Source organism: Balaenoptera physalus, assembly GCF_965194825.1.
Source record: "Balaenoptera physalus genome assembly, chromosome: 15".
Classification (NCBI taxonomy): Eukaryota; Metazoa; Chordata; class Mammalia; order Artiodactyla; family Balaenopteridae; genus Balaenoptera; species Balaenoptera physalus.
The window spans coordinates 97,609,714-97,630,420 of record NC_138894.1 but is presented as its reverse complement, the minus strand read 5'-3'; the positions used below and the strand labels follow the sequence as shown (position 1 = coordinate 97,630,420).

The window sequence follows — 20,707 nt, the reverse complement described above, 5'->3', positions numbered from 1 at the left end:
GGAAAGGGAGAGAGAGAGAGAGAGAGAGAGAATATGGGAAGGAGGGAGGAGGGAAGTTGTTTTAGAGCCTGGAAGTCAAACCCACCAGGAGGGGTGGCCGAACCAAGGAGTGACTGGGCACCTGCTTGAGATGTGGTCCTGGATGGAAACAGACCAGTAGTCAGGGCTCTGTGGTTTTCCCTCACGGGGTTCAGGTGTTTGGGGAAAGGTAAGGGACAGGTGGCTAGTTGGGCTTAACCAGGTCTGTGGTTTCACGAGGCAAGTAATGACAGTGAGAAAAACTGGGGGAAGTTAGGAATGTTTGTAAGAGACTGATGACAGTGGTGGATTTTATAATTTAAATGGAATAAGGAAGAAATTGAAGTCATTTTTGAGGGAGGGGTCAGTGGTTGCCAGCAGATTATTTGGCTGTAAGTGTAGAGTGAGACACAGGGGACATGCAAAGGAAATGAGCTGGCGGGAGGGGTACTGACAGTGGGATGGCAGGTGGTTGGTTCCTGGGGCTGGTGGGGCAGATGTGGGTGGTGAGGACCATGGCGTTGAGGGAGGGGAGACTGAGGAGACTGGACAGAATCTCGGGCATCCCGTACTCACTTGACAACTAATGCCAAACCCCTTGGCTCCCGCTGTTTCTGCTTACGCTTCCTGTGTTGTATTCTGCACACTGGACCGGAGCATGTGGTCTGTGTCACCATCGTGTTGGTCCTGTGTAGCACAAGCCTGATACATAACACAAGTCCAGCGCATATTTTTTAATAAATAAGGAAGGAGGTAACTGAATGATTATCTTATTAAACTATGAAACAAAAGAATCCCATATTCTTGGTTGTAGGTGGGTGTTTTACTAAAGCACTTTCTTATAAAAAAAAAAAAAAAACAAAACCTGTAGATTGCAAGCAATTTTCTGCAAGAAAAAGTAAATAAATCAGAAGTTCAAACTTTTCAAAATTCATACACTTTGTACATTTCTAATGTACTTATTAAGAAAAAGAAAGTATTAAATGAGAAACTAGCCTCATAATTGTTTTTGTCACAGCAGAAGTTGAGGAGAATCGTATCATGTTGCTCAAATTTCTATTCATTTTTCTTAAGCCTATGAGAATCAAAGTATCTTTGTGTTCAGAAACGAATTCTCTCCTCAGAGCCTCTGTACACTTATATAATTGAAGATAAGACTTGGGACTTGGTTATGAGTCAAAACTAAATATATTCATGGTTTATTTCTATTTGGAGACCATTCTAAAAATTCAGGTACATATTTGAATATTACAATGCCTACTCGATATATTTAATATCTTCTCCAAATATTCTTACTCAGGTAAGGATACGGTGACATAATCAGTTTTGAGTTCACTCATACATTCTCAAAGATATTTAACACGTTAGCTAAGAACCTGATTTGGGAAGGACATTTTTATTACATGGGTAATAAAATGTCTGTAATCCCTCAAATAAGGGAGGCAGTAATTTTATGTCCGTGACCCACTAGACTCTGAGCTCCGTGAGGACCTGGTGGTCTTACATTCATCACATCCCCAATATCTACTAAGGCATCTAGACATCGGTCAGCAATCAATTGTTGTTGAATGTGTGAATGATTGAAAAAAATATTGACTATTAAAAGCGGTAAAAGGGGGCTTCCCTGGTGGCGCGGTGGTTGGGAGTCTGCCTGCCAATGCAGGGGACACGGGTTCGAGCCCTGGTCTGGGAAGATCCCACATGCCGCGGAGCAACTAGGTCCGTGAGCCACAACTACTGAGCCTGCGCGTCTGGAGCCTGTGCTCTGCAACAAGAGAGGCCGCGACAGTGAGGGGCCCGCGCACCGCGATGAGGAGTGGCCCCCGCTTGCCGCAACTGGAAAAAGCCCTCGCACAGAAACGAGGACCCAACACAGCCAAAAATAAATAAATAAATTTATTAAAAAAAAAAAAAAAAAAAAAAAGAGTGTTAGGTAACACATTAGGAACTAGGTGGCTCTGTGCCTATAATCTTAAAAAAAAAAAAGCGGTAAAAGATATAAATATTTACATACAGTTATAGGCATTCACTGATCACCTGCCTAAAACCCACTCTTGGACCGTGACTTAAGAGCCCTTGCGTTATCCTGCAGTTGCACAGGCCCCAGGACCCTGGTGCTATAGCCCTGGTCAGTTTCTCAGTCCTCCGAGGATGGGCCGATTCTCAAGGGCCCCCAACAGCCATGGCTCCCCTGGGCGAGGTTTCCTACAGGAATCCCCCTCCACTGCTGTGGAATCTTTCTCTCCTTTCTCCTTCTTCTCTTCCCTTCCTCCCTCCCTCCCTCCTTCCCTTCCCGTTCTTTGAGTAGCATATTAGTGTCGATTATGTCACACCATCCTTTTTAAAGTGAAATGTCACTTTTTCCAAAAAAGCTCAAAAATAGTACTCACTTCAACTCCTTAGCACACAAATATTAACAAATTTCCTAAACAATATTAATTTAGCAGTAAAATTTATTATCTGAAGACTGGGAAAAAGTGATACCTGCTCTACAATGTAGTTCTTGTGAGTTTTAGTTGTAATTCATATGAATATCAGGTTTAAAAATAGAAATATGGTAATGATCATGTGATGCTCTTTTTCTTAAATAATTATTAGTTTTTTTTATTCTTTAGTGAATTTCTAGTTTAGACAACATCGAGAAATTATGGCGTATGCAAACACACTTCTTTTGTAGTAAATATGGTTTTAAAAACACACACAAGGAGCTTCCCTGGTGGCACAGTGGTTAAGAATCCACCTGCCAATGCAGGGGACACGGGTTCGAGCCCTGGTCCGGGAAGATCCCACATGCCACGGAGCAACTAAGCCCGTGCGCCACAACTACTGAGCCTGCGCTCTAGAGCACGCAAGCCACAACTACTGAGCCCAGGTCCTGCAACTACTGAAGCCCGCACACCTAGAACCCGTGCTCCACAACAAGAGAGGCCACCGCAATGAGAAGCCTGCACGCCACAATGAAGAGTATCCCTGCTCGCCGCAGCTAGAGAAAGCCCACACCCTGCAACGAAGACCTGACACAGCCAAAGATAAATAAATAAAATAAATTTTAAAAAAAACCCTCAATTTAAAAAAAAAAAAACAAAAAAACACACACTAGTTTTCTGCTCATAGGAAGATGGAGAAAGCAGTATGGAAGTACCTCGAAAAATAAATAAAATTATTATTATACCCAGCAATCCCACTTCTGGGTGTATAACCAAAGGAAAACAGGGTATTGAAAAGGTATATGAACTCCCGTGTTTATTGCAACATTATTCACAATAGCCAAGACATGGAAACAACCCAAGTGTCCAGCAACGGATGAATGGATAAGGAAGACGTGGGGGTGTGTGCCTGTGTGTATGTATATGTATTGTGATATATGTCAGATATATATGTATATATGTGATATATATGTGCCTATGTGTATATGTATGTATATTATATGTACATATAATGAATATTATTCAGCCACCAGAAAGAGGAAATCTTGCCGTTTTGCAACCACATGGATGGACTTTGAGGGCATTCCGTTAAGTCAGAGGAAGGCACATGCTGTATGATCTCACTTAAATATGGAATCTAAGAAAGCCCAACGCAGAGAAACAGAGTAGGTGGGTGGGTACCAGGGGCTGGGGAGTTGGGGTCTGCAAAGATGTTGATCAGAGGGTACAAACTGTCCAGTTATAAGATGAATACATTCTGGGGGTCTAATGTATGGCATGGTGATTATAGTTATCAAGACTGTATTATACACTTGAAAGTTGCTCTGAATATTTTCCCACTTCTGAAAAGAAATGGTAATTATGTGACCTGGTGAAGGTCAGCTAACCGAGGGTGGTAATCACACGGCGGTATAAGTGGATCAAGTCAACACTCTGTACACCTTAAATTTACACACTGTTATCCATCCATTATTTCCCGATAAAGCGCGAAAAAACCAGGTTGCCGTCAGAAGGAGCAACGTCTCTCGTGTCTGTTCCACCGCCACTTGCCCGCCATGCGTCAGGCGTCCCACTCGCAGAGACGGGTCACGCCGGTGCTGCCACCTCGGCCTTCGCGCTTTCCCGCCTCGGAAGGACAGCGAACGGGCTTCCGCAGATGAAAGGCCGCGCGCGTCTGCGCCCCTGAGAGTTTGCGGGACCCGGAGACGCGGGATGTGGAAAGGGAGGAAAACCCACGCCCTTCGTAAAGGTTGGTAGCTTGGGGGGGGGTGTGTTTTCCTGAGATTTATGCCAAACTTTCATTTACGCTTGAACGAGGATGACTTGAGTCTACGCAGCCCGATACTGTCCTGAGAGAGGAAGGGACTCGCCGACCGGCTGCTGCCCCACTGCCCGGAGGTGCGCCCAGCCCCGCGCCCCGGGGCGTCCCCGGGTCCGCAGCGAGGACACGGGCGCCGCCGAGCCGCCAGCCCGGGGCGCGGGTGGGGCGCGCGGGCGCGAGAGGCGTCCTTTCCTCTTCTGGACAGTCCCCAGGGTCCAGCACCAGCTCCCCGTGACGGGGAGACCCCGGCGGAGGGGTCCCCAGGGACCCGGCAGGCAGCTGCCCTGCGACCCTCCGAGGGCGGGGAAGGCCCGGAGGCACCCGACTGCGGACGGGGGGGACGCCCTAGGTCAGATCCACCGGGGAGCAGGGGCGGGGAGGTACCGCCGAGCGGGAGGAGCGCTCGACCCCGGCCCGGGGGAGCGGCAGCCCCCAGAGGGTATCATCTCTCCCGCTCTCCCCCGGAGCGCCGCAGCCCGGGACGCGTCCCGCCCCTCGGCAGCCGCGCGCCCCTCCTCTCCCGGCGGGTCGCGTGGGCGGCGGTCACGGGCGGTGGGCGGTGCTCAGGGCGGTGGGCGGCGCTCAGGACGGTGGGCGGTGCTCAGGGCGGTGGGCGGTGGTCACGGGCGGTGGGCGGCGCTCAGGACGGTGGGCGGTGCTCACGGGCGGTGGGCGGTGGTCACGGGCGGTGGGCGGCGCTCAGGGCGGTGGGCGGTGCTCACGGGCGGTGGGCGGTGCTCGGCTCCTCCCGCCGCTGCCCGCGGAGCCCGAGCCGAGCCCGAGCGGCGCCGGAGCGCAGAGGGGCGCGGACGTGGCGCCCGCGGGGCCCTAGGAGGCTCGCGCGGGGCCTCGGCGCTGAGCTCGCGCGGCCCGGAGCGCTGGTCCCGCCGAGTGGGCGACGATGAGCGCCGAGGGACCCTTCCCCCCGGCTGCCCCCCGCGGGCGCCCCGGCCGCCTGCTAGTGCCCGCGAGGGTGAGTGCCGGCCCTCCCGGCCGTCTTTTCTGCGCGCGACCCTCCTCTCCCTGCGCCCCCTTCCCCTCTGCACCCCTTTCTCCCTCCAGGCCCTCCCCTTCCCAGCGCCCCTGTCTCTCCTCCGCGCCCCGTCTTCCCTCCCCGCGCCCCCTCCTCATCCTCCGCCCCCTCCTCACCCGGCGCCCCCTTCCCTCTTGCGTCCCCATCTCCATCTCCCGGGGCGGCTCGTGCGGGCGGGCGGGCGGGCGCAGACCCCCTGACCCTCCGTCCTCCCGGCCCAGCATCCCAGACGGAAATTTGTAGGGTCTGCCTTTCCCCGTCGTGAAGGTGCAGCGGCTCCGTGGCCCGTGGGAACCAGGTTCTCCAGGGTTGGGGGTTGGGGGTTCGCCTCTCCTGTCTCCCTGCGAGCGGCTCCTGGCCTCGGGGGCCGCGGCGGGCGTCCTCCTGAGCTCCTCTCCGTCTTGGGGGGGCCTCTGCCCGGTGCTGGGGTCCCCCCCGGCCGAGCGCCCCGCTGCTTAGGGGACAGCTCAGCTCTGGACGCCCAGTTCGTGATACCGATTCGTGCGTGCGTGTCTGTGTGACATCGCTTCTTATCCCTGCCCCAGACGACTCCCCTCCACCCTCTTACTTCTAAATAACTTAACTGTTGGGGGAAAACAGAAATGCGGCTCAGTCAAAAACGAAAAGTTCTTGGAAGACTTCGCGTCGCCACCCCTAGCATAACCGAGTGTTCTGGAAACAGTTTAGGAACCGCAGCCGAGGCTCCCCGACTGATTGACTAATCCGGCTGGAACCGCCTCCCTTCGGGTTTGTCCTCACAGACTCCCTAAGCCCGGGAGCGACAATAAAAACCGGCGTGTGTCTAGCAGTCCTTTTCAGGATAACCGAGAAATGTTTCGGAGACTATGGGTTGAAGGCTTTTATAAATTCCTGTGTCAGGATGCTCCTAAACCAGGGCAGTACTAATGACTGTATGATTTTCTTAAAAAAAAAAGAAAAAAAGCTTATGTAGAGACAGTTGCTTCTTCCATCAAGTTATACAATTCTGGGGTGTTTCCACAAAATCTTGAAATTAAATTTCATGTGAAGTTCCGTGCTGATTGTGTAAAGTACTTTGTCACGGAGTAGTTTTCCTTAAATCGGGAAGACGTGCTTGGGGTAATCGGAAGTCAACTGCTTAAGAAAGAGGCTGGGAGTTCTGTCACTGCCTGGAGTCTTGCGGCCATGCGCTCGCTGGTTAGGAGCTGCGCATCTGCTTGAGGTGTTCTTGCAGCCGTCCTGTGTGTAACCACCGTAATTATAGTGGAAGAACCAAGTGGATTGATAATACTGCATAATTGACCCCGTGGACGAGTTATTGGCAATAACTTAAGTTTTTAAAAAATATGTCAACTGCAGGTTCTCAAATAAGTACTCTCCAGGGTGCTAAATGTTGACTCCATTAAGATACTAAATTGGGGGCTCAGAAAGGGGCTCCATACCCCATTTGCTGAGGCTGTAATTAGTGCTTATTTGTAATAAGAACCTTGATTATAAGATGCATCCTATGTGCCTCATACTGGGTTTGAAACGACTTTCTTGTATGTCATCATTTTTCTAATTAGAAGCACTAAGTTCTCCTTCTTAACTGAAATGATTAAATAACTATGTAAACTCAATGATGTTATGGACAGTTACTGATAAGAAAAGCAGCAAACCTGCATGCTTGTCTAGATTCCAAGGATTCAAGTGAAAAATTTATGGCCATCAGAGGTCCACAGTGCAAAGATGTTTAGGGCCATTTTCTAGCCAAGGTTCCAACCATGATTGTGTTCCAGCCAGGAAGTTATGTCAGCACCAAAGGACAAGTGTTGGAACAGTAACACGGATCCCGTAATACCAGGAATGGTCCCTCTGGTGTCCTAAGTAATCAGGTGTGCTCAGATGCTGCGTGCTCCAGCCTACAGCAGAGCTCAGATTCTTGCTCATTTATAACAAATCTGTTAACTGTTCTGTCTACACATGTGTCTTTTAAAACAGGAACATTCATAGCTCACAATCATGGCTGGAACCTTGGCTGGAAAATGGCACTAAACATCTTTGCACTGTGGACCTCTGATGGCCATAAATTTTTCACTTGAATCCTCGGAGTCTAGACAAGCATGCAGATTTGCTGCTTTTCTTATCCGTAACTGTCCATAACATCATTGAGTTTACATAGTTATTTAATCATTTCAGTTAAGAAGGAGAAGTTAGTGCTTCTAATTAGAAAAATGATGACATACAAGAAAGTCGTTTCAAACCCATTATATTTCTAGTTGTAAACATTTTTTTTTGAAGTCAGAAAAACAACATGTTCTTTATGACTGCTGGTTTGAATCATGAGAATTTGGCCACATTTGAATGTCTCTTGCTCAGGATTGGAACTTCTTTTTCTCTTTCGTTTTAGGTAGCCGTACCCTGTTACATGTATTCCCTAAGTTGAGCCAGTTCATATACCTGTGTCCCTGAGTCTCCTGTGTCCCTGTGGTTAAACCCCTGGGTGGAGAACCGCCAGTGCAGTGTGTAAAGGTGTCCTGCTTTCCTGTTCAAACACTGCTGTTGGTTTGTGCTGAACGCAATTTTCTGTTTTTAATTAACATCACTGCTTCAGTCGAGGGGCTGGAAGCCTGGGAGAGCCAGTCATATGTGAGTTCTTACGGTGAGCTTGGCGACTGGAAGGTGAGAGCATGTCAGGTCATTTAAAGTGTGCATCTAGGAATGTCACCGCTTCGTCATCTAGTTAGAGATGTGAGTTATCGCGGGAGCTAAAGGAAACAGGTAACCTCTGGGGAAGGATGTCCGTTTGTTCTAGGCTTTTGTCACGTGTTTCTCATCCTTGCTGACTCATCTTTGATTTCAAGTGTAGAATTTCTGATGATCTCTATGATGTCATAAGCAAGATTCACATATTTTAAGATGGGGAATTACCTGATTTTACCAGGAGATAGGTTTCCTATCTTGGATAGGTTTCCAAGATCCAAGTTTAAAAAGTATGCTTATTTATTGAAAATACCAGATGTAAAAATTGCCATATTTCACCAAACATGTGTAGAACAGCGACCTTTTATATCTACATGTCTGTATAGCTACATAAACATAAATTGTGGCTTTTTAAATTTCAACGTTCATTTAGTTCCATGTCCCTAGATGTCCCAGGAGACACACTTACGAAGGGTGACAAGAGGGCAGCACTGATGTGAGTTCGGTCAAGGGAGTGAGTGGCAGACGGAGACGTCGAGCTGCTTTATCGCTGGGTGGAGGGAGGGAGCTCGTGTCAGTGAGTTTATAGCCCGGTTCCCTCTCTGTCACACGGGTACCCCAGCTGCAGAATTATGAGAGCAGCTCGCCGGCCACCACAGGAAGCAGGTGGCGTCGGGCACGTGAGGTCCGGCTCTGTACCCCAGGCCCCCGCGCTGTCCTTCTCGGAGCAGACACTCGCTCTGAGGCACGTGGACACGGGTGATGGGTGGCTGCTCCAGGCGGGACGGGGACGGGGAACCGTGTGTCCCCTGCCTCCCCCTCGCGCGAAGAACCTGTGGTCTGGGTTCTGAGTCACTTCAGACCTGATTCCGACATCCTCAGAAACTCGCTAATTAGAATCTACCTGTATTTTTTGCAATGTACCAAGGCAGGTTCAAGAAATGCTTTTGGGGGAAAAGTGCATGCGAATTTCGTGGAAAAAAGTATTTGTGTTTTGACTGGCGTGTGCTTTTCCTTAGTATCAGCTGGTTACTGCATGTTGTCATTCAGATTGTACCTTTGGAGAGCTTTGGGCTTGTTTTCAGGGAACACTGGATGTCAGTTTCCCCCAGGCCACCGAGGTCCCCACTCATCCTGCGCTGAGCAGCGGAGGCTCGGCGCCCTGGACGCCCGCCCTCCGGCCTCCCTGCAGCCTCACCTCCTTCCTCTCTTGCGTTTCATCTTCAAGGCTGTTGAAAAAGTGTGGCGAATATTATGCTGTTGTGATTTCTCAATTGAAATTATTGGTGAGACAGTTTCTGTTTTCTACGGAGGCTGTAGTTTTACATCCATAAATATTGTTAACTAGCTATGTTTTAATTGAGCAAGGAAGTAGGACTTTTAAAAAGTGAATGTGCCTCTTAGCTTGCTTAGTGGACCGCTCAGCAGGCCCTGTTGGAAACAGTTAGAAAAGGCCAGTTACGTGTGGGCGCCGAGCTGACCTGCCGTGGAGCCCTGGCACCGGCGATGACCTTGTGAGAGTTTCCAGAGCGGCTGAGTCTCGGCGCTTTGCACTCAACACTGGCTGCAGGTTATTTACAGTCACACTTATTATTCTGAGTGAATAAAGCTGACTCTAAACTGTTGACATTTGACAGCAATTCTAGTTTTGATAGGCACCAAAATTCATTTGAAATTTGGATGAATACCATTGTACTATGGCGCTGAATTGTACTATTATAAATACGATCATATAAATGGTAAGGTTCAGTATTGTAAATCTCATGGTGTTATTAGCATTCATACTATTTTATTTCTCGTGCTGATTTTAGTTGAAGGCTGACTCCCCTCCCCTTCCAGTGAGTGGTAATTGCATTTAAGCGTTGACTAAAAGAGAAGTAACTGTAATTATTTGTATTTTAATCGAAGTAGTTTGAATGACAAATCATTGTAAGAATCCAATTCCATTTCTAGAATGAATGTGAATGCTCTCAGCAGGTGTATATTTTATTGTCTGTTTTATGAATTAATATCAGTAAGAATATAACCACATGGATGCACCCAGATTCTACATTAGGACATTTTTGTTCATTGAGCTAGTGTTTAGGAGAATAATCTGTATTTATAAAGTGTGACATAACTGCCAATTATTCCTATCAGGAATTACAACACTTTCTATTGACAATAAATGTCACATTTGACAACGTTCGCACACATTTTGCATGACACGACTTTCAGAAACTAAGTGCGGTGGCCGTCGGGTCTTCTTTAAAGGGAGACCAGCTTCCCTTGCTAAGTCAGAATCCAAGAGGTGGAAGGGGAGCTGAACCCACCTCCCTGACTCTTTCCCTCCTGAGTGTGTTGCCCTGGGAGCTGTCCCTTCGTGGTCCCTGCCCCCAGCTGACCATCTTCACCTCTGTCCCTGCGACACCCAGGCCGCCGTGTCCCCAGACCTGCTGCCCCCTCTGGCTTCACCTCCAAGGGGTTTGAGCTGCTGACGGCTCACCTGGCACGCCTCCCTCCCCGACCCTCTGCTTTTCCTCCTTCCGTCTCCGGCTCTTTGGGGACCTGGTCCTCTGCTCTGCCTTTCAGAGTGCGGTGTACAGACCTTCTGCTGTAGGTTCTTTTCTCGCTGTATGTTTCCAGGTGGCCTCACCTGCCTCTGGTTAACCCACTGATGCCCAACACGGTGCTTCGGTGAGCCCCGCTTGGCTGTTCAGTTAACACTTCCAAGATCCTCCGCCTAATCTTAATCCCGAAACCCCGCTCTCTCTCTCTGTGTTTATATGTCAGACAACGGCAGCACCACCCAGCCAGCTCATGTCTCTGTCTGATGTGCTCGTGCCCTCGAGGCCGCCTCAGAGCCTTTGCTCACGCTCTCGTCTCTCCCTGGACGTTGACCCCATCCCTGGCCTCTGTCCCAGCCTCCATCAGCCCTGCTCATTCCCAGTCACAGCCGCGCCCCTTCTCTCTTGCCTTCAGAACCCACGTTTGTCTGGGTATCTGGTGCCCGTATGCCTTATGGGCCTCATCCCACCCTCAGGTGTAAATATGGACCAGTCTAAGTCAATGATTGCCTTTGGAAAGGGCATGATTGCAGCTTTGCCAGTGAGGCTGCTTGTGAGTGAGGGGGGAAGTTCCCCTTTCTTTCAGAAAGAGACGCAGGACTGGGTGAATAAATTACATGCCTGGTAAGTAACAGCTGATACGCACTGTTGAATCGTAAGTATTTATCTGAATTAATGGTATGTCATGCTGTAAGAGGGAGGAAGTTCTGTTTCTGGCTCTTGTACTGAGAATTTATATCTATGATTAGCTATTTTGTAAATTTATTTATTTATTTTAGGCTGCATTGGGTCTTCGTTGCTGCGCATGGGCATTGCGGTGGCTTCTCTTGTTGCAGAGCACAGGTTCTAGGCGCGCGGGCTTCAGTAGTTGTGGCACGGGGGCTCAGTAGTTGTGGCTTGTGGGCTCTAGAGCGCAGGCTCAGTAGTTGTGGCGCACAGGCTTAGCTGCTTCCTGGATCAGGGCTCGAACCCGTGTCCCCTGCATCGGCAGGTGGATTCTTAACCAGTGTGCCATCAGGGAATCCCTGATTAGCTATTTCGGGTTTGAATAAAATTGTGCCTTTATATTTTTATAGTAGCTGCATTTTGATATCAATTTTACAAATCAGCATAACTGTTAATGGTAAAATATACCGTATTCTCTTCTCATCTCTATCCTGCTGAATATTATCCTTAATGATTTCTCTTCAGATAATTATACTTTACCAAATGGCTCCATTAGTTGACTCTTCACATTATAATTATCTTAAGTTTTTGTTACGTGCTGAGGAGCATGAAATTACTCCTCAACTGTAAACCTGGGGACACTCGGACCCCATGAGGCGGCAGCAGTGCTTTGGGGAAGGTGTGTGGGCTCGACATAGGCAGTGCTAGTCCTGTCATCTTGGTGATAGATCCAGGCTGTCATGGCTTGTTTGACAAGGTAGACAAATAGCAGCTTCTGCATTTGTGGCATTAGAAACGCCAGAGGTTTCACTACCTTCCTGCCGGGGAGGGCAGCCAGGAGAAGTGGCGCCAAGCTGGCCTTTTTCACAGCCTTGAGGCTTTTCCTGAAGGGGTCAGGACTTTATGAAGGTAAAATTAAATGTCATTTGGAAAAGTGCTTTGTGGTTACAGATGTGTTCATACCTGCACCTGCGTGCACACCATTTATGCGTGTACATCATTAACAGAGCAAAGTCTGAGCACCTGTTAGGAGCTGTGTTGGGAGCTGAGAGGACAAAGCGGGACAGAAGGGGTCCAGACACAAGGTGCATGCCGGCGAGCATCCCCCAGCTCCCGCTCCCATGACCACTAGAGGAGGTAGATTCTGGAAGCGCAGGCTTTGGGGCGGGGCAGGGGGGCACGGGTGGCGGGCGACAAGTGCTTCCTTCCTGCCCCGAGTGGTGACTGCTGCTTGTTGCTGGGGGTACGGCTGTGGCTGTGTGCACAGGAAGAGTGACACACGGAAAACATGATCGCAGATGTTTATGGCTGTTGTGAGGGAGAGAGACACGACCTTCAGAGAATATCGTGTGTGTTAATTATAAGTGCTCAGCTTGGTGTCTCGGGAGGCTGCCTGGACCATCAGCTGCCCGGTTGTACCCTGGCTCTGTGACCCCAGAGTCTGGGGCCTGGATGCTCTCAGGTGACTCTGTGCGACGGTGAGCAGGTGCCAACTTCTCTGTGACTCACCTGTAAGGTCGGGAGAAAAATAGGGAGGATACTCATATCTCTAGAATAATGACTATCAATTAATTCTTTTTTTTGAGGGGGATTAATAACAAAAGATCCAGGTGGGATGTAATTGATTACAAACAGGAGACAGTGTGTGCGTGCATGTGTGTGTGTATATGTTATAGCACATTTGGAAAAATCATCTGCTCTTATTAGTTATCTATATTATACATATTAGTATATATAAGTCAATCCCAATCTCCCAATTCATCCCAACACCACCACCACCCTGCCCCCGCTTTCCCTCCTTGGTGTCCGTATGTTTGTTCTCTATATTTGTGTCTCTATTTCTGCCTTGCAAACCGGTTCATCTGTACCATGTTTCTAGATTCCACAAATATGCGTTAATATATGATATTTGTTTTTCTCTTTCTGACTTACTTCACTCAGTATGACAGTCTCTAGGTCCATCCACATCTCTACAAAGAACTCAATTTCGTTTCTTTTTATGGCTGAGTAATATTCCATTGCGTATATGTACCACATCTTCTTTATCCATTTGTCTGTCGATGGACACTTAGGTTGCTTCCATGACCTGGCTATTATAAATAGTGCTGCAATGAACATTGGAGTGCATGTGTCTTTTTGAATTATGGTTTTCTCAGGGTATATGCCCAGTAGTGGGATTGCTGGGTCATATTGGTATTCTATTTTTAGTTTTTTAAGGAACCTCCATACTGTTCTCCATAGTGGCTGTATCAATTTACATTCCCACCAACACTGCAAGAGGGTTCCCTTTTCTCCACACCCTCTCCAGCATTTACTGTTTGTAGATTTTTTGATGATGGTCATTCTGAACAGTGTGAGGTGATACCTCATTGTAGTTTTGATTTGCATTTCTTTAATAATTAATGACGTTGAGCAGCTTTTCATGTGCCTCTTGGCCATCTGTATGTCTTCTTTGGAGAGATGCCTATTTAGGTCTTCTGCCCATTTCTTGATTGGGTTGTTTGTTTTTTTTAATATTGAGCTGCATTAGCTGTTTATATATTTTAGAGATTAATCCTTTGTCCATTGATTCATTTGCAAATATTTTCTCCCATTCTGAGAGTTGTCTTTTCATCTTGTTTATAGTTTCCTTTGCTGTGCAAAAGCTTTTAAGTTTCATTAGGTCCCATTTGTTTATTTTTGTTTCTATTTCATTTCTCTAGGAGGTGGGTCAAAAAAGATCTTGCTGTGATTTATGTCAAAGAGTGTTCTTCCTATGTTTTCCTCTAAGAGTTTTATAGAGTCTGGTCTTACTTTTAGGTCTTTAATCCATTTTGAGTATATTTTTGTGTATGGTGCTAGGGAGTGTTCTAATTTCATTCTTTTACATGTAGCTGTCCAGTTTTTCCAGCACCACTTATTGAAGAGACTGTCTTTTCTCCATTGTATATCCTTGCCTCCTTTGTCATAGATTAGTTGACCATAGGTCTGTGGGTTTATCTCTGGGCTTTCTATCCTGTTCCACTGATCTATATTTCTTTGTTGTGCCAGTACCATACTGTGTTGATTACTGTAGCTTTGTAGTATAATCTGAAGTCAGGGAGTCTGATTCCTCCCGCTCAGTTTTTTTCCCTCAAGACTGCTTTGGCTATCTGGGGTCTTTCGTGTCTCCATACAAATTTTAAGATTTTTTGTTCTAGTTCTGTAAAAAATGCCATTGGTAATTTGATAGGGATTGCATTGAATCTGTAGATTGCTTTGGGTAGTATAGTCATTTTCACAATATTGATTCTTCCAATCCAAGAACATGGTATATCTCTCCATCTGTTTGTGTCATCCTTGATTTCTTTCATCAGTGTCTTAAAGTTTTCTGAGTAGAGGTCTTTTATCTCCTTAGGTAGGTTTATTCTTAGGTATTTTATTCTTTTTGTTGCAATGGTGAATGGGATCATTTCCTTAATTTCTCTTTCTGATCTTTCATTGTTACTGCATAGGAATGCAAGAGATTTCTGTGCATTAATTTTGTATCCTGCAACTTTACCAAATTCATTGATTAGCTCTAGTAGTTTTCTGGTGGCATCTTTTGGATTCTCTATGTATAGTATCATGTCATCTGCAAATAGTGACAGTTTTCCTTCTTCTTTTTCAGTTTGTATTCCTTTTATTTCTTTTTCTTCTTCCAAAGAAGAAGCAATACCTGACAGCACTATTTACATAGTTTCTTGCAAAACTATGTTGAATATTAGTGGCAAGAGTGGACATCCTTGTCTTGTTCCTGATCTTAGAGGAAATGGTTTCAGGTTTTCACCACTGAGAATGATGTTTGCTGTGGGTTTGTCGTGTATGGCCTTTATTATGTTGAGGTAGGTTCCCTCTATGCCCAGTTTCTGGAGGGTTTTTATCATAAATGGGTTTTGAATTCTGTCAAAAGCTTTTTCTGCATCTATTGAGATGATCATATGGTTTTTATTCTTCAATTTGTTGATATGGTTTATCACACTGAATGATACGCGTATATTGAAGAATTCTTGCATTCCTGGGATAAATCCCACTTTATCATGGTCTATGATCCTTTTAATGTGTTGTTGGATTCTGTTTGCTAGTATTTTGTTGAGGATTTTTGCATCTATATTCATCAGTGATATTGGTCTGTAATTTTCTTTTTTTGTAGTATCTTTGTCTGGTTTTGGTATCAGGGTGATGGTGGTCTCATAGAATGAGTTTGGGAGTGTTCCTTCCTCTGCAATTTTTTGGAAGAGTTTGAGAAGGATGGGTGTTAGCTGTTCTCTAAATGTTTGATAGAATTCACCTGTGAAGACATCTGGTCCTGGACTTTTGTTTTTAATCACAGTTTCAGTTTCATTACTTGTGATTGGTCTGTTCATATTTTCTATTTCTTCCTGGTTCAGTCTTGGAAAGTTACACCTGTCTAAGAATTTGTCCATTTCTTCCAGGTTGTCCATTTTACTGGCATAGAGTTGCTTGTAGTAGTCTCTTATGATCCTTTGTATTTCTGCAGTGTCTGTTGTAACTTCTCCTTTTTTATTTCTAATTCTATTAATTTGAGTCCTCTCTGTCTTTTTCTTGGTGAGTCTGGCTAAAGGTTTATCAATTTTGTTTATCTTCTCAAAGAACCAGCTTTTAGTCTCACTGATATTTTGCTCTTGTTTTCTTTCTATTTCATTTATTTCTGCTCTGATCTTTATGTTTTCTTTCCTTCTACTAACTTTGGGTTTTGTTTGTTCTTCTTTCTCTAGTTCCTTTAGGTGTAAGGTTAGATTGTTTATTTGAGATTTTTCTTGTTTCTTGAGGTAGGATTGCATTACTATAAACTTCCCTCTTAGAACTGCTTTTGCTGCATCCCATAGGTTTTGGATCATCATGTTTTCATTGTCATTTGTCTCTAGGTATTTTTTGATTTCCTCTTTGATTTCTTCAGTGATCTCTTGGTTATTTAGTAATGTATTGTTTAGCCTCCATGTGTTTGTGTTTTTTATGTTTTTTTCCTGTAATTGATTTCTAATCTCATAATGTTGTGTTTGGAAAAACCGCTTGATATGATTTCAGTTTTCTTAAATTTACCAAGGCTAGATTAGTGACCCAGGATATGATCTATCCTGGAGAATGTTCCATGTGCACTTGAGAAGAAAGTGTAATCTGCTCTTTTCAGATGAAATATCCTATAAATATCAATTAAATATATCTGGTCTATTGTGTCATTTAAAGCTTGTGTTTCCTTATTAATTTTCTGGTTGGATGATCTGTCCATTGGTGTAATTGAGGTGTTAAAGTCCCCCACTATTATTGTGTTACTGTCGATTTCCTCTTTTATAGCTGTTAGCATTTACCTTATGTATTGAGGTGCTCCTATGTTGTGTGCATATATATTTATAATTGTTATATCCTCTTCTTGGATTGATCCCTTGATCATTATGTAGTGTCCTTCTTTGTCTCTTGTAACATTCTTTATTTTAAAGTCTATTTTATGTGATATGAGTATTGCTACTCCAGCTTTCTTTTGATTTCCATTTTCATGGAATATCTGTTTCCATCCCCTCACTTTCAGTCTGTATGTGTCCCTAGGTCTGAAGTGGGTCTCTTGTAGACAGCATATACATGGGTCTTGTTTTTGTATCCATTTAGCGAGACTGTGTCTTTTGGTTGGAGCATTTAATCCGTTCACATTTAAGGTAGTTTTCGATATGTTTGTTCCTATTACCATTTTCTTAATTGTTTGGGGTTTGTTTTTGTAGGTCCTTTTCTTCTCTTGTGTTTCCTACTTAGAAAAGTTCCTTTAGCATTTGTTATAGAGCTGGTTTGGTGGTGCTGAATTCTCTTAGCTTTTGCTTGTCTGTAAAGCTTTTGCTTTCTCCATCAAATCTGAATGAGGTCCTTGCTAGGTAGAGTAATCTTAGTTACAAGTTCTTCTCCTTCATCACTTTAAATATATCGTCCCACTCCTTCTGGCTTGTAGAGTTTCTGCTGAGAAATCAGCTGTTAACATTATGGGAGTTCCCTTGTATGTTATTTGTCGTTTGTCCCTTGTTGCTTTTAATAATTTTTCTTTGTCTTTAATTTTTGTCAGTTTGATTACTATGTGTCTCGGCGTGTTTCTCCTTGGATTTATCTTGTATGGGACTCTCTGCACTTGCTGGACTTGGGTGGCTATTTCCTTTCCCATGTTAGAGAAGTTTTCGACTATAATCTCTTCAAATATTTTCTCGGGTCCTTTCTCTCTCTCTTCTCCTTCTGGGACCCCTATAATGTGAATGTTGTTGCGTTTAATGTTGTCCCAGAGGTCTCTTAGGCTGTCTTCATTTCTTTTCTTTCTCTTTCCTTTATTCTGTTCCACTGCAGTGAATTCCACCATTCTGTCTTCCAGGTCACTTATCCGTTCTTCTGCCTCAGTTATTCTGCTATTGATTCCTTCTAGTGTATTTTTCATTTCAGTTATTGTATTGTTCATCTCTGTTTGTTTGTTCTTCAATTCTTCTAGGTCTTTGTTAAACATTTCTTGCATCTTCGCGATTTTTGCCTCCATTCTTTTTCCGAGGTCCTGGATCATCTTCACTATCATTATTCTGAATTCTTTTTCTGGAAGGTTTCCTATCTCCACTTCATTTAGTTGTTTTTCTGGGGTTTTATCTTGTTCCTTTCTCTGGTACATAGCTCTCTGCCTTTTCATCTTGTCTATCTTTCTGTGAATGTGGTTTTTGTTCCACAGGCTGTGGGATTGTAGTTCTTCTTGCTTCTGCTGTCTGCCCTCTGGTGGATGAGGCTATCTAAGAGGCTTGTGCAAGCTTCCTGATGGGAGGGACTGGTGGTGGGTAGAGCTGGGTGTTGCTCTGGTGGGCAGAGCTCAGTAAAACTTTAATCCACTTGTCTGCTGATGGGTGGGGCTGGGTTCCCTCCCTGTTGGTTGTTTGGCCTGAGGCGACCCAGCACTGGAGCCTACCCTGTTCTTTGGTGGGGCTAATGGTGGACTCTGGGAGGGCTCACGCCAAGAGAGCCCTCTGGGAAGTTTACTTCCCAGAACTTCTGCTGCCAGTGTCCTTGTCCCCATGGTGAGCCACAGCCACCCCCCGCCTCTGCAGGAGACACTCCAACACTAGCAGGTAGGTCTCGTTCAGTCTCCTATGGGATCACTGCTCCTTCCCCCGGGTCCCGATGTGCACACTACTTTGTGTGTGCCCTCCAAGAGTGTAGTCTCTGTTTCCCCCAGTCCTGTCGAAGTCCTGCAATCAAATCCCGCTAGCTTTCAAAGTCTGGTTCTCTAGGAATTCCTCCTCCCGTTGCCAGACCCCCAGGTTGGGAAGCCTGACGTGGGGCTCAGAACCTTCACTCCAGTGGGTCGACCTCTGTTGTATAAGTGTTCTTCAGTTTGTGAGTCACTTACCTAGGGGTCATGGGACTTGATTTTATTGTGATTGCGCCCCTCCTACCATATCATTGCGGCTTCTCCTTTGTCCTTGGATGTGGGTATCTTTTTTGGTGAGTTCCATTGTCTTCTAGTCGATGATTGTTCAGCAGTTAGTTGCTATTCTGGTGCTCTCCTGAATTAATTCTTGAAGACTAAAGTTTTTAAATATTTTTCCTTTTCCCTCAGAACTGTATTTCTAAGTATCTTTGTTTCAGCTTATTGAAAAATTCAAATTCAAACAAACATTTTCAAATTTCAGTTTAAAATTATAAGATCAGTTTAATAAATTTGGAATGGATTTTTTTGGAGAGTTTCCTTTATTATTATATATTAAATATCTATTTGTAAATAAAGTATTTTTGTTGTATAACTTTTACTCTCCATCTCATTGCAGTGATAACTGGTGAATACATAATGCAAGATTTGGATGTAAAATGTGGCATATTTTTAAATTCTCCAAAGAAGTGACATGTTAGTGAAACTGGGCTGACTGAAGCTTTGTGAATTTCCTGTAATCACTTGAGAGAAAAACTCTAAAGCCACTTATCTGAGTTGGTGTTTAGGATTTGAAATACAGTGGGAACCAGGATTTACAGCTAAAATTTCTTGTGATTGAAATCAGTGGCATTTTAAAAAGAAATTGGTCCATTTAAAATCCAGAGAGATTTAAAAAATTAATTTGAGCTTGCAAAATGTTTTAATTTTAACTTTAAGATGCAATATAAGTAAAATGTATGTATTTTATATTTTGATGTTAATATAGTTAATAAGGTCAAACATTCTAAATTGACATTCAGGATTCTGGAAGAATATTCACCTAAAACCATTGTATTTCTCTAAGATTTAAGAAATTAAAATCTAAATCTGAAATTGCTAATAACAAAAGATAATAAAAGATGAATAATGACATGATCACTCACATACTCTTCCTCTGTATATAAAATAGATTTGTTCTAACTACCAAAATGAAATAGGAAGAAGTAACTAATGATATAAATGGGAAGTACAATGCTTAGATAAGATTTAATCACATTTAAAAAATTAATTTCTAAATTGGATAAAGTAGTTTAACTATTAATTTGATATGAGCACATATAGCGTGGTATGTTATATTAAGTAGCAGAATACTTAATAGAATGAAGAGGGAAAAGCTGGTAGCTAAGAAAGAGTGGAAGTAAAATTGAAAAGCTTTCCTGTCAGGACAAGATACAAAACCTTGGCTGCATCTAAGAGTGATGTGCCTTGTACGTTCTCTTCCTGATGTAGGTGGGGACCAGCCCAGATCTTTGAAATTCTAAGTGCTTTGTGCATTAAAATTATTTCCTTCCTACGCTTTATCAAATTCCATTGTGACCTATAGGTTCTTTTCACTTTTATCAGGTGGAATCAAAATGCTTTTAGATTTGTAATTTCCATTTTCACAGGTGGGAAGGAGGAGGGGCAGGTTTGAGAGGGGTCTGCTCAGCGGGTTCTGGAATAAGGAACCCAGTCCCGGGGAAAATGAGAAACAGTGGCTCAGCCGGGAGAGCCCCCATGGGGCAGGCATGCGGTGGTGTCACCACGTTGGCTGTGAAAGCCTCAGGCTGTGCTTGGGTTGGAGGGAGGAGGGGAGGACTGAGGTGACGGGGGATGAAGCTGGACGTCAGAAGCAGGGTCACGAGGCCCCGCGTGGCAAGCATGTGGACGAGGCTGCATTGAGCCCCCTCTCCGGTCCTTCCTTGTGGGATTCTGGCTCTTTCTATTACCTCCTTTGGTTTAAATACATTTGTTTCACATTTTGGCATTTGTGTGAATGGTAGCATAATATTCCTGCCTCAGTGTGGAAAGTGTGTAAAACATTGAACAGCCTAAGAAAGAGTGTGACCTGGACATATGTGTATGCCTAGCATTTCATACACCTCTTCTGGCCTTTTTTCACTATGTATCCTATTAGCTAAAACCATCCTTTAGATGCACTTTTTGTCCTGCATTTAAAATTTTCTCACTATAAAAATGATAATTTTCACACTTTTTAGACACGTTCGTCAGTATTGTTGAATCTCTGCTCAATATTCTATTGTATCAGCAGAGAGGCTTTGCAGCTATTCCCATAAGAAGGGATTTAATGATGAATGTCTGCTTTTGTGTGTGGAAATC

General features: G+C 44.8%; 1 protein-coding gene across 15 annotated transcripts in view; it reads left to right on the top strand.

Moving 5' to 3' along the window:
- Positions 1–4,107: 4,107 nt before the first annotated feature.
- Positions 4,108–20,707, top strand: part of SNTG2 (syntrophin gamma 2) — a 210,426-nt gene continuing 193,826 nt past the window's right edge. For 13 of the 15 annotated variants that reach the window (XR_014254127.1, XR_014254128.1, XR_014254129.1 and 10 more), the window contains exon 1: positions 5,033–5,239. Coding sequence is in view for 8 of the 15 variants with exons in the window: in XM_082427048.1 (XP_082283174.1) it covers positions 5,168–5,239 (72 nt within the window). In the remaining 7 variants the exon portion in view is untranslated. Of the gene's footprint in view, positions 4,195–5,032; positions 5,240–20,707 lie in introns of those variants that run through there. The other 2 variants (XM_082427042.1, XM_082427041.1) reach the window with 2 other exon arrangements.